The 11,283-nt window shown below is 44.0% G+C and overlaps 1 protein-coding gene across 2 annotated transcripts in view; it reads right to left on the bottom strand.

The window, feature by feature from the left end:
* LOC124039516 (disco-interacting protein 2 homolog C-like) overlaps window positions 1-11,283 on the bottom strand; it is a 58,130-nt gene that overhangs the window by 22,233 nt on the left and 24,614 nt on the right. For both annotated transcript variants that reach the window (XM_046355572.1, XM_046355571.1), the window contains exons 13-22: window positions 11,154-11,256; window positions 10,883-10,947; window positions 10,695-10,788; window positions 10,420-10,539; window positions 9,261-9,375; window positions 8,905-9,044; window positions 8,684-8,820; window positions 8,236-8,444; window positions 7,722-7,836; window positions 6,455-6,656 (exon numbers count right to left, since the gene is read on the bottom strand). In XM_046355572.1, the coding sequence (XP_046211528.1) occupies window positions 6,455-6,656; window positions 7,722-7,836; window positions 8,236-8,444; window positions 8,684-8,820; window positions 8,905-9,044; window positions 9,261-9,375; window positions 10,420-10,539; window positions 10,695-10,788; window positions 10,883-10,947; window positions 11,154-11,256 (1,300 nt within the window). The remainder of the gene's footprint in view (window positions 1-6,454; window positions 6,657-7,721; window positions 7,837-8,235; window positions 8,445-8,683; window positions 8,821-8,904; window positions 9,045-9,260; window positions 9,376-10,419; window positions 10,540-10,694; window positions 10,789-10,882; window positions 10,948-11,153; window positions 11,257-11,283) is intronic.

Raw genomic sequence — 11,283 nt, forward strand, 5'->3', positions numbered from 1 at the left:
AGCCCACCCAGCTACTCACTGGAACCAATGATCACTCTTCTACGCATGCCTCTCCCTAATGTCAATATGCCTTGTCCATTGCTGTTCTGGTTAGTGATTATTGTCTTATTTGTCTTTGTCTTTGTCTGTATATTATGCATTGTATCTATTCTACCGCGCCCAGAAACCTGCTTCTTTTACTCTCTGTTCTGAACATACGAGACAACCAGTTCTTATAGCCTTTAGCCGAACCCTTATCCTACTCCTACTCTGCTCCTCTGGTGATGTAGAGGTTAATCCAGGCCCTGCAGTGCCTAGCTCCACTACCATGCCCCAGGCGCTCTCATTTGTTGACTTCTCTAACCGTAAAAGCCTTGGTTTCATGCATGTTAACATTAGAAGCCTCCTCCCTAAGTTTGTTTTATTCACTGCTTTAGCACACTCTGCCAACCCAGATGTCCAAGTCGTGTCTAAATCCTGGCTTAGGAAGGCCACCAAAAATCCTGAATTTCCATCCCTAACAATAACATTTTAGAAAAAGATAGAACTGCGAAAGGGTGGGAAGTTGCAATCTGCTGCAGAGATAGCCTGCAGAGTTCTGTCTTACTATCCAGGTCTGTGCCCAAACAATTTGAACTTATACTTTTAAAAATCCACCTTTCCAGAAACAAGTCTCTCACCGTTGCCACTTGGTATAGACCCCGCTTCTGCCCCAGCTGTGCCCTGGACACCATATGTGAATTGATTGCCCCCCATCTATCTTCAGAGCTCGTGCTGTTAGGTGACTTAAACTGGGACATGCTTAAGACCCCGGCCATCCTACAATCTAAGCTTGATGCCCTCAATCTCACACAAATCATCAATGAACCTACCAGGTAAAACCCCAAATCCGTAAACACAGGCACCTTCATAGATATCCTAACCAACCCGCCCTCCAAATACACCTCTGTCCTCAACCAGGATCTCAGAGATCACTGCCTCATTGCTTGCATCCATTTTGGGTCTGTGGACAAACAACCACCCATCATCATTGTCAAACGCTCCCTAAAACACTTCAACCAGCAGGCCTTTCTAATCGACCTGGCCCGGGTATCCTGGAAGGATATTGACCTCAATCCGTCAGTAGAAGATGCCTGGTTATTCTTTAAAGTGCTTTCCTCACCATCTTCAATAAGCATTTAAAAAATGTAGAACTAAGAACAGATATAGCCCATGGTTCACTCCAGACCTGACTGACCAGCACAAAAACATCCTGTGGTGTACTGCATTCGAATCGAGTTGCCCCCGCGATATGCAACTTTTCAGGGAAAATAAGCACCAATATACACAGGCAGTTAGAAAAGCCTTTTTCAAACAGAAATTTGCATCCTGCAGCACAAACTCCAAAAAGTTCTGGGACACTGTAAAGTCCATGGAGAATAAGAGCACCTCCTCCCAGCTGCCCACTGCACTTTCAATAACCATTTTTCTACAGCTGGCCATGCTTTCCACCTGGCCACCCCTACCCACAGCAACTTGCAAAAGCCTCCCCCATTTCACCTTCACCCAAATCCAGATAGCTGATGTTCTAAAAGAGTTGCTAGACAATCTGGACCATCTCTTTCTAAAATTATCAGCCAAAATTGTTGCAACCCCTATTACTCGCCTGTTCAACCTCACTTTCGTATCATCTGAGATCCCCAAAGATTGGAAAGCTGCCGTGGTCATCCCCCTCTTCAAAGGGGGGAGACACTCTAGACCCAAACTGCTACAGACCTATATCATATTCTAAAAAAAAGCCAAGTCAACAAACAGATCACCGACCATTTCGAATCTCACCGTACCTTCTCCGCTATGCAATCTGGTTTCAGAGCTGGTCATGGGTATACCTCAGCCATGCTCAAGGTCCTAAACGATATCATAACCTCCATCGATAAGAGACAATACTGTGCAGCTGTATTCATCGACCTGTCCAAGGCTTTCGACTCTGTCAATCACCACATTTTTATCGGCAGACTCAACAGCCTTTGTTTCTCAAATGATTGCTTCGCCTGGTTCATCAACTACTTCTCAGACAGAGTTCAGTGTGTCAAATCGGAGGGCCTGTTGTCTAGACCTCTGGCAGTCTCTATGGGGGTGCCACAGGGTTCAATTCTCATGCCGACTCTTATCTCTGTATACGATGTATATGATGTCGCTTTTGCTGCTGGTGATTCTTTGATCCACCTCTAAGCAGACCATACCATCCTGTATACTTCTGGCCCTTCTTTGGACACTGTGTTAACCTGTTGAAGCTATGGGGGCGCTATTTCATTATTGGATAAAAAAACATGCCCGTTTTAAGCGCAATATTTTGTCACAAAAAGATGCTCGACTATGCATATAATTGACAGCTTTGGAAAGAAAACACTCTGACGTTTCCAAAACTGCAAAGATATTATCTGTGAGTGCCACAGAACTGATGCTACAGGCGAAACCAAGATGAAGCTTCAAACAGGAAATGAGCAGGATTTTTGAGGCTCTGTTTTCCATTGTCTCCTCATATGGCTGTGAATGTGCCCTGAACGAACCTACGCTTTCTGCCGTTTGGCCAAGGTGTCTGCAGCATTGTGACGTATTTGTAGGCATCATTGGAAGATTGGCCATAAGAGACTACATTTACCAGGTGTCCGCCCGGTGTCCTTTGTCGAAATTGCTGCGTAATCTACAAGCTGCACGCATTCATCCATGTGATTCAGGGGAGAGAGGAGACTTCCACGAACTATATATCATCGAAGAGATATGTGAGTAACACCTTGAGGATTGATTCTAAACAACGTTTACCATGTTTCAGTCGATATTATGGAGTTAATTTGGAAAAAAGTTTCGCGTTTTGATGACTGAATTTTCTTTTTTTTGGTAGCCAAACGTGACGCAGAAAACGGCGAGATTTCTCCTAAACAAATAATCTTTCAGGAAAAACTGAAAATTTGCTATCTAACTGAGAGTCTCCTCATTGAAAACATCCGAAGTTCTTCAAAGGTAAATGATTTTATTTGAATGCTTTTCTAGTTTTTGTGAAAATGTTGCCTGCTGAATGCTAACGCTAAATGCTACGCTTGCTATCAATGCTGTTACACAAATGCTTGTTTTGCTATGGTTGAGAAGCATATTTTGAAAATCTGAGATGACAGTGTTGTTAACAAAAGGCTAAGCTTGAGAGTTAGCATATTGATTTCATTTCATTTGCGATTTTTATGAATAGTTAACGTTGTGTTATGCTAATGAGCTTGCGGATGGATTTACACAATCCTGGATACAGGTTTTTTTCGTAGCTAAACGTGATGAACAAAACGGAGCGATTTCTCCTAAACAAATAATCTTTCAGGAAAAACTGAACATTTGCTATCTAACTGAGAGTCTCCTCATTGAAAACATCCAAAGTTCTTCAAAGGTAAATGATTTTATTTGAATTCTTTTCTGGTTTTTGTGAAAATGTTGCCTGCTGAACGCTAATGCTAAATGCTACGCTAGCTATCAATGCTGTTACACAAATGCTTGTTTTGCTATGGTTGAGAAGCATATTTTGAAAATCTGAGATGACAGTGTTGTTAACAAAAGGCTAAGCTTGAGAGCTAGCCTATTGATTTCATTTCATTTGCGATTTTCATGAATAGTTAACGTTGCGTTATGGTAATGGAATTGAGGCTATGGTCACGATCCCGGATCCGGGATGACTCGACGCAAGAAGTTAACTAACCTCCAGACGAGCTTCAATGCCATACAACTCTCCTTCCGTGGCCTCCAACTGGTCTTAAATGCAAGTCAAACTAAATGCATGCTCTTCAACCAATCGCTACCAGCACCTGCCCGCCTGTCCAGCGCTTCTGACTTAGAATATGTGGACATCTACAAATACCTAGGTGTCTGGTTAGACCTAACTCTCCTTCCAGACTCACAATAAGCATCTCCAATCCAAAATGAAATCTAGAATCGGCTTCCAATTTCGCAACAAAGCATCCTTCACTCATGCTGCCCAACATACTCTTGTAAAACAGACTGTCCTACCGATCCTTGACTTTGTCATTTGCAAAATAGTCTCCATCACTCTACTCAGCAAATTGGATGCAGTCTATCACAGTGCCATCCATTTTGTCACCAAAGCCCCATATACTACCCACCACTGAGACCTGTATGCTCTCGTCGGCTGGCCCTCACTTCATATTCATCGCAAAACCCACTGGCTCCAGGTCATCTATAAGTCTTTGCCAGGTAAAGCCCCGCCTTATCTCAGCTCACAGGTCACCATAGCAGCACCCACCTGTAGCACGTGCTCCAGCAGGTATATTTCACTGGTCACCCCCAAAGCCAATTCTTCCTTTGGCCGCCTTTCCTTCCAGTTCTCTGCTGCCAATGACTGGAACGAATTGCAAAAATCACTGAAGCTGGACTCTCATATCTCCCTCACTAACTTTAAGCATCAACTGTCAGAGCAGCTCACAGATCACTGCACCTGTACATAGCCCATCTGTTAATACCCCATCCAGCTACCTCATCCCCATACTGTTATTCATTTTAATTGTTTTGCTCCTTTGCACCCCAGTATCTCTACTTGCACATTCAGCTTCTGCACATCTATCACTCCAGTCTCTATCACTCCAGTGTTTATTGCTAAATTGTAATTACTTCACCACTATGGCCTATTTATTGCCTCAACTCCCTTATCTTACCTCATTTACACACACTGTATATAGATGTTTGTTCTATTGTGTTATTGACTGTATGTTTGTTTATTCCACGTGTAACTCTGTGTTGTTGTTTGTGTCGCACTGCTTTGCTTTATCTTGGCCAGGTCGCAATTGTAAATGAGAACTTGTTCTCAACTAGCCTACCTGGTTAAATAAAGGTGTTCTCAACTAGCCTACCTGGTTAAATAAAGGTGTTCTCAACTAGCCTACCTGGTTAAATAAAGGTGTTCTCAACTAGCCTGCCTGGTTAAATAAAGGTGTTCTCAACTAGCCTACCTGGTTAAATAAAGGTGTTCTCAACTAGCCTACCTGGTTAAATAAAGGTGTTCTCAACTAGCCTACCTGGTTAAATAAAGGTGTTCTCAACTAGCCTGCCTGGTTAAATAAAGGTGTTCTCAACTAGCCTACCTGGTTAAATAAAGGTGTTCTCAACTAGCCTACCTGGTTAAATAAAGGTGTTCTCAACTAGCCTACCTGGTTAAATAAAGGTGTTCTCAACTAGCCTACCTGGTTGAATAAAGGTGTTCTCAACTAGCCTACCTGGTTAAATAAAGGTGTTCTCAACTAGCCTACCTGGGTAAATAAAGGTGTTCTCAACTAGCCTACCTGGTTAAATAAAGGTGTTCTCAACTAGCCTGCCTGGTTAAATAAAGGTGTTCTCAACTAGCCAACCTGGTTAAATAAAGGTGTTCTCAACTAGCCTACCTGGGTAAATAAAGGTGTTCTCAACTAGCCTACCTGGTTAAATAAAGGTGTTCTCAACTAGCCTACCTGGTTAAATAAAGGTGTTCTCAAATATCCTACCTGGTTAAATAAAGGTGTTCTCAACTAGCCTGCCTGGTTAAATAAAGGTGTTCTCATCTAGCCTGCCTGGTTAAATAAAGGTGTTCTCAACTAGCCTACCTGGTTAAATAAAGGTGTTCTCAACTAGCCTGCCTGGTTAAATAAAGGTGTTCTCAACTAGCCTACCTGGGTAAGTAAAGGTGTTCTCAACTAGCCTACCTGGTTAAATAAAGGTGTTCTCAACTAGCCTACCTGGTTAAATAAAGGTGTTCTCAACTAGCCTACCTGGTTAAATAAAGGTGTTCTCAACTAGCCTACCTGGGTAAATAAAGGTGTTCTCAACTAGCCTACCTGGTTAAATAAAGGTGTTCTCAACTAGCCTACCTGGTTAAATAAAGGTGTTCTCAACTAGCCTACCTGGTTAAATAAAGGTGTTCTCAACTAGCCTGCCTGGTTAAATAAAGGTGTTCTCAACTAGCCTGCCTGGTTAAATAAAGGTGTTCTCAACTAGCCTACCTGGTTAATTAAAGGTGTTCTCAACTAGCCTGCCTGGTTAAATAAAGGTGTTCTCAACTAGCCTACCTGGTTAAATAAAGGTGTTCTCAACTAGCCTACCTGGTTAAATAAAGGTGTTCTCAACTAGCCTACCTGGTTAAATAAAGGTGTTCTCAACTAGCCTACCTGGTTAAATAAAGGTGTTCTCAACTAGCCTACCTGGTTAAATAAAGGTGTTCTCAACTAGCCTACCTGGTTAAATAAAGGTGTTCTCAACTAGCCTGCCTGGTTAAATAAAAGTGAAATAAATCAATAAAATCAGCTCTGCTAAACACGCACACATTCTCTCTCTCTCTCTCTCTCTCTCTCTCTCTCTCTCTCTCTCTCTCTCTCTCTCTCTCTCTCTCTCTCTCTCTCTCTCTCTCTCTCTCTCTCTCTCTCTCTCTCTCTCTCTCTCTCTCTCTCTCTCTCTCTCTCTCTCTCTCTCTCACCTGGTTGTTTCTGTCGTGGTTTGGGCAGGTTGGTAACACAGGTGTGAGGACACATGAGGACGTTACAGGGGTGCAGCCCCCCCTCCAGGTACAGCTGTTTGGTCTCAGACAAGTGTAGACCCCCAAGGGGGGTTTTAGGGAGGGTGTTGGCTGGAACTAACCCCAGGCAGAACACACCCACACCATGGATACTGTCTATCGCCTGTCAATTAAACACACAAGCACACACACACACACACACACACACACACACACACACACACACACACACACACACACACACACACACACACACACACACACACACACACACACACACACACACACACACACACACACACACACACACACACACACACACACACACACGGACACACGGACACACGTACACACACAGTGGAAGAGACAAGAGATCATGAAAAACCTCTAACAATTTCCCAGGTGTAAGGTAGAAAAAAGTAGTTTGAATTGACTCTAAATAAAATACACTGTTTCACTTATTCACACATTTTGTCTGGTCTGGTTGCATTATGGTTGTACTGTGGTTGTGCTGAGGTAGCGTTACCTGCATTAAGTTCGTACTGTGGTCGTGTTGCGGTACTGTTACCTGTATTATGGTCATACTGTAGGGTGATGTTGTGGTGGTGTTACCTGTATTATGGTCATACTGTAGGGTGATGTTGTGGTGGTGTTACCTGTATTATGGTCGTACTGTAGGGTGATGTTGTGGTGGTGTTACCTGTATTATGGTCATACTGTAGGGTGATGTTGTGGTGGTGTTACCTGTATTATGGTCATACTGTAGGGTGATGTTGTGGTGGTGTTACCTGTATTATGGTCATACTGTAGGGTGATGTTGTGGTGGTGTTACCTGTATTATGGTCATACTGTAGGGTGATGTTGTGGTGGTGTTACCTGTATTATGGTCATACTGTAGGGTGATGTTGTGGTGGTGTTACCTGTATTATGGTCATACTGTAGGGTGATGTTGTGGTGGTGTTACCTGTATTATGGTCATACTGTAGGGTGATGTTGTGGTGGTGTTACCTGTATTATGGTCATACTGTAGGGTGATGTTGTGGTGGTGTTACCTGTATTATGGTCATACTGTAGGGTGATGTTGTGGTGGTGTTACCTGTATTATGGTCATACTGTAGGGTGATGTTGTGGTGGTGTTACCTGTATTATGGTCATACTGTAGGGTGATGTTGTGGTGGTGTTACCTGTATTATGGTCATACTGTAGGGTGATGTTGTGGTGGTGTTACCTGAAGAACGCGGCTCATCCACTGGAAGCTGTCCTCCTCAGTAGAGTCTGGTCTCTGCTCTGCTACAACCACGATACGCTCATCATGCAGCACGGTCACACTGAACACTGCTATCCTGGAGGGAGGGAGGGAGGGAGGGAGGGAGGGAGGGAAGGAGGGAGGCAGGCAGGCAGGCAGGCAGGCAGGCAGGCAGGCAGGCAGGCAGGCAGGCAGGCAGGCAGGCAGGCAGGCAGGCAGGCAGGCAGGCAGGCAGGCAGACAGACAGACAGACAGACAGACAGACAGACAGACAGACAGACAGACAGACAGACAGACAGACAGACAGACAGACAGACAGACAGACAGACAGACAGACAGACAGACAGACAGACAGACAGACAGACAGATGGTTAGGGTAGTATCAGTATGTTCTCTAACTGACATTTTTTACATGGAGAGTACAGTGAGTACAGACGGAGAATAGTATTCCCTATGTAGTTGTCTTTGTCCAAAACAATACTGCACGGTTGCATACCTCCCTCTGTAGATGAATTTCATTGGCTCCACGGCCAGTGCGGTGGCTATGATGTCATCAGCATTATGTCTGCGTCCGCTGACCACAATGAGGCCGTCCATCTTGCCGGAGATAAACACCAGACCACCGGGACCCACGAAGCCCAGCAGCCCCGTACGGACAAACGCATACTCACTGACCAGACCTCCACCGGATGCTACTGGAAACACCTACACACACACACACACACACACACACACACACACACACACACACACACACACACACACACACACACACACACACACACACACACACACACACACACACACACACACACACACACACACACACACACACACACACACACACACACACACATACACACACACCAATGTTGTACATGCTATACACATAGTACAAATGGCCATTATATGTAAGTTACACACACAAACCCTACTGTCCTCACCTCAAAGGTGTTCTTGGTCATGCCTGTCAGTCCGTAGTACGATGTTCCTGTGGCAACGGAACACACACACAGCTCCCCGATCTCATCTGTCTTACACAGGAGAGGCACACCGTCTGGCTTCACCACACACACCAGGGCTGGAGACAGAACACACACACTGCACAACTGGAGCTGAAGAAGAGAGCAGGCCTAACCACACACCCACACACACACACCCCTACCTCCAGGCATGACAGTGCCCACATCCTGCACAGTGAGGACTGACAGGCGTTCCTCCGTGTCGACGCGGACCACACTGTAACTCAGACCCTGCATGGAGAGAACCCCTCGGCCTGGTGGCTGGCTACTGTCCTCCACTGGCCTGGATCAGAGAGACAGATATAAAGGACTGATCTCACTGATGATGATGATGATGGTAGTATCCCCTCAGCTACTTAACTTTGACAGAATCATTTTCCAAACCAACAAAATATTAAGCCTGTTACTCTAGGATCGACCAAGAATGAATGCTGCTGCTGATGATGGTGTGCGTGTGTGTTTGTGTGCTTAGTCAGGGGATAGTGTAGACGGAGCATACCTTCTGATGGCAACAGTCAGTGCCTCGGGGGAGCTGGCACAGGGACAGATGACCTCTGAACTTAAGCCTTTACTCTGGAACACGTTGAGGAACGCGTCACAGGACGAGATAGACCCTGGAGAAGGAAAGGACAGAAGGAAAGAGAGGACTAAGAGAAAAATAGAGAGGACTAAGAGAAACATAGAGAGGACTAAGAGAAAGATAGAGAGGACTAAGAGGAAAATAGAGAGGACTAAGAAAAATAGAGAGGACTAAGAGAAAAATAGAGAGGACTAAGAAAAATAGAGAGGACTAAGAGAAAAATAGAGAGGGCTAAGAGAAAAATAGAGAGGACTAAGAGAAAAATAGAGAGGACTAAGAGAAAAATAGAGAGGACTAAGAGAAAAATAGAGAGGACTAACAAAAAATAGAGTGGACTAAGAGTAAAATAGTGAGGACTAAGAGAAAAATAGAGAGGACTAAGAGAAATAGAGAGGACTAAGAGGAAAATAGAGAGGACTACGAAAAATAGAGAGGACTAAGAGAAAAATAGAGAGGACTAACAAAAATATAGAGAGGACTAAGAGAAAAATAGAGAGGACTAAGAGAAAAATAGAGAGGACTAACAAAAATATAGAGAGGACTAAGAGAAAAATAGAGAGGACTAAGAGAAAAATAGAGAGGACTAACAAAAATATAGAGAGGACTAAGAGAAAAATAGAGAGGACTAAGAGAAAAATAGAGAGGACTAAGAAAAATAGAGAGGACTAAGAAAAATAGAGAGGACTAAGAGAAAAATAGAGAGGACTAAGAGAAAAATAGAGAGAACTAAGAGAAAAATAGAGAGGACTAAGATAAATAGTGAGGACTAAGAGAAAAATAGAGAGGACTAAGAGAAAAATAGAGAGGACTAAGAGGAAAATAGAGAGGACTAAAAGAAAAATAGAGAGGTCTAAGAGAAAAATAGAGAGGACTAAGAGAAAAATAGAGAGGACTAAGAAAAATAGAGAGGACTAAAAGAAAAATAGAGAGGACTAAGAGAAAAATAGAGAAGACTAAGAGAAAAATAGAGAGGACTAAAAGAAAAATAGAGAGGACTAAGAGAAAAATAGAGAGGACTAAGAGAAAAATAGAGAGGACTAAGAGAAAAATATCTTGATAGATAGGAAGTGAGAGTTACAAGGGTTAGATCCGTCGGCGACCAGCAGCATCCGGAGGGAACTCAGGCTGATGTCCTTCTGCTCTCTGTGGGCCACCAGAGCCCAGTGCATGTCCCTGGACTTTACACACGCTACCTTGGCTGGGAGAGAAACACACAGTGTTGACATCAGTGTTAACGCAAAGTTAAGATCAAATACTTTCTGAATGATTGACAAATGACTTCATAACAATATCTTGTAGATTGACATATGAATTTACTATTGAGTGGTTGATTGACAGGTGGGTGTGTCTGACCTTTAAAGTGATAGACCTTTTGTATCCAGGACAACGGGTTGACCTTCATCAGAGAGTAGGGAACGCTGATCACATGCATCATATTCATCACGCTCTGGAGATAGGAAATACACATAACCTTTAACCTCTAACCCTTAACCCCTTATCATACTTTCCCTGACAACCTGACCTGTAGCAGCAGGTCTTACCGTGAGGATGCCGTGCCACAGTCCCACGTCCTTCTTAAAGTCTAGAACATTCACTATGGTCTCCGCTGCAGAGAGAGAGGGGAGACGGGTTAGGAGGGAGTGGGGGAGTGGGGGAGCAAGAGAGGGAGGGAGACAAAGAGAGACAGACGTCAAGATATCACTGAAGCGAAATAAAGCGTTAGAGAGATTACCTGGCAGAGTATATTTGTGTTTGTGTGTGTGTGTGTGAGAGCGAGAGTGTTGTGTGTGTAGAGTGTGTGTCTTAGAGTACCTTCTGTGTAGCCACAGGACTGTGTGAGGGCTTGGCAGTGAGTCAGCAGAGCGATCCTCATCACCGTGACTCCCAGAACACTTCCATCCTTACAGGTCTTGTACTGGGGGGGGGGGGTACAGAGAGAGAG

Source organism: Oncorhynchus gorbuscha, linkage group LG07, assembly GCF_021184085.1.
Source record: "Oncorhynchus gorbuscha isolate QuinsamMale2020 ecotype Even-year linkage group LG07, OgorEven_v1.0, whole genome shotgun sequence".
Lineage (NCBI taxonomy): Eukaryota > Metazoa > Chordata > Actinopteri > Salmoniformes > Salmonidae > Oncorhynchus > Oncorhynchus gorbuscha.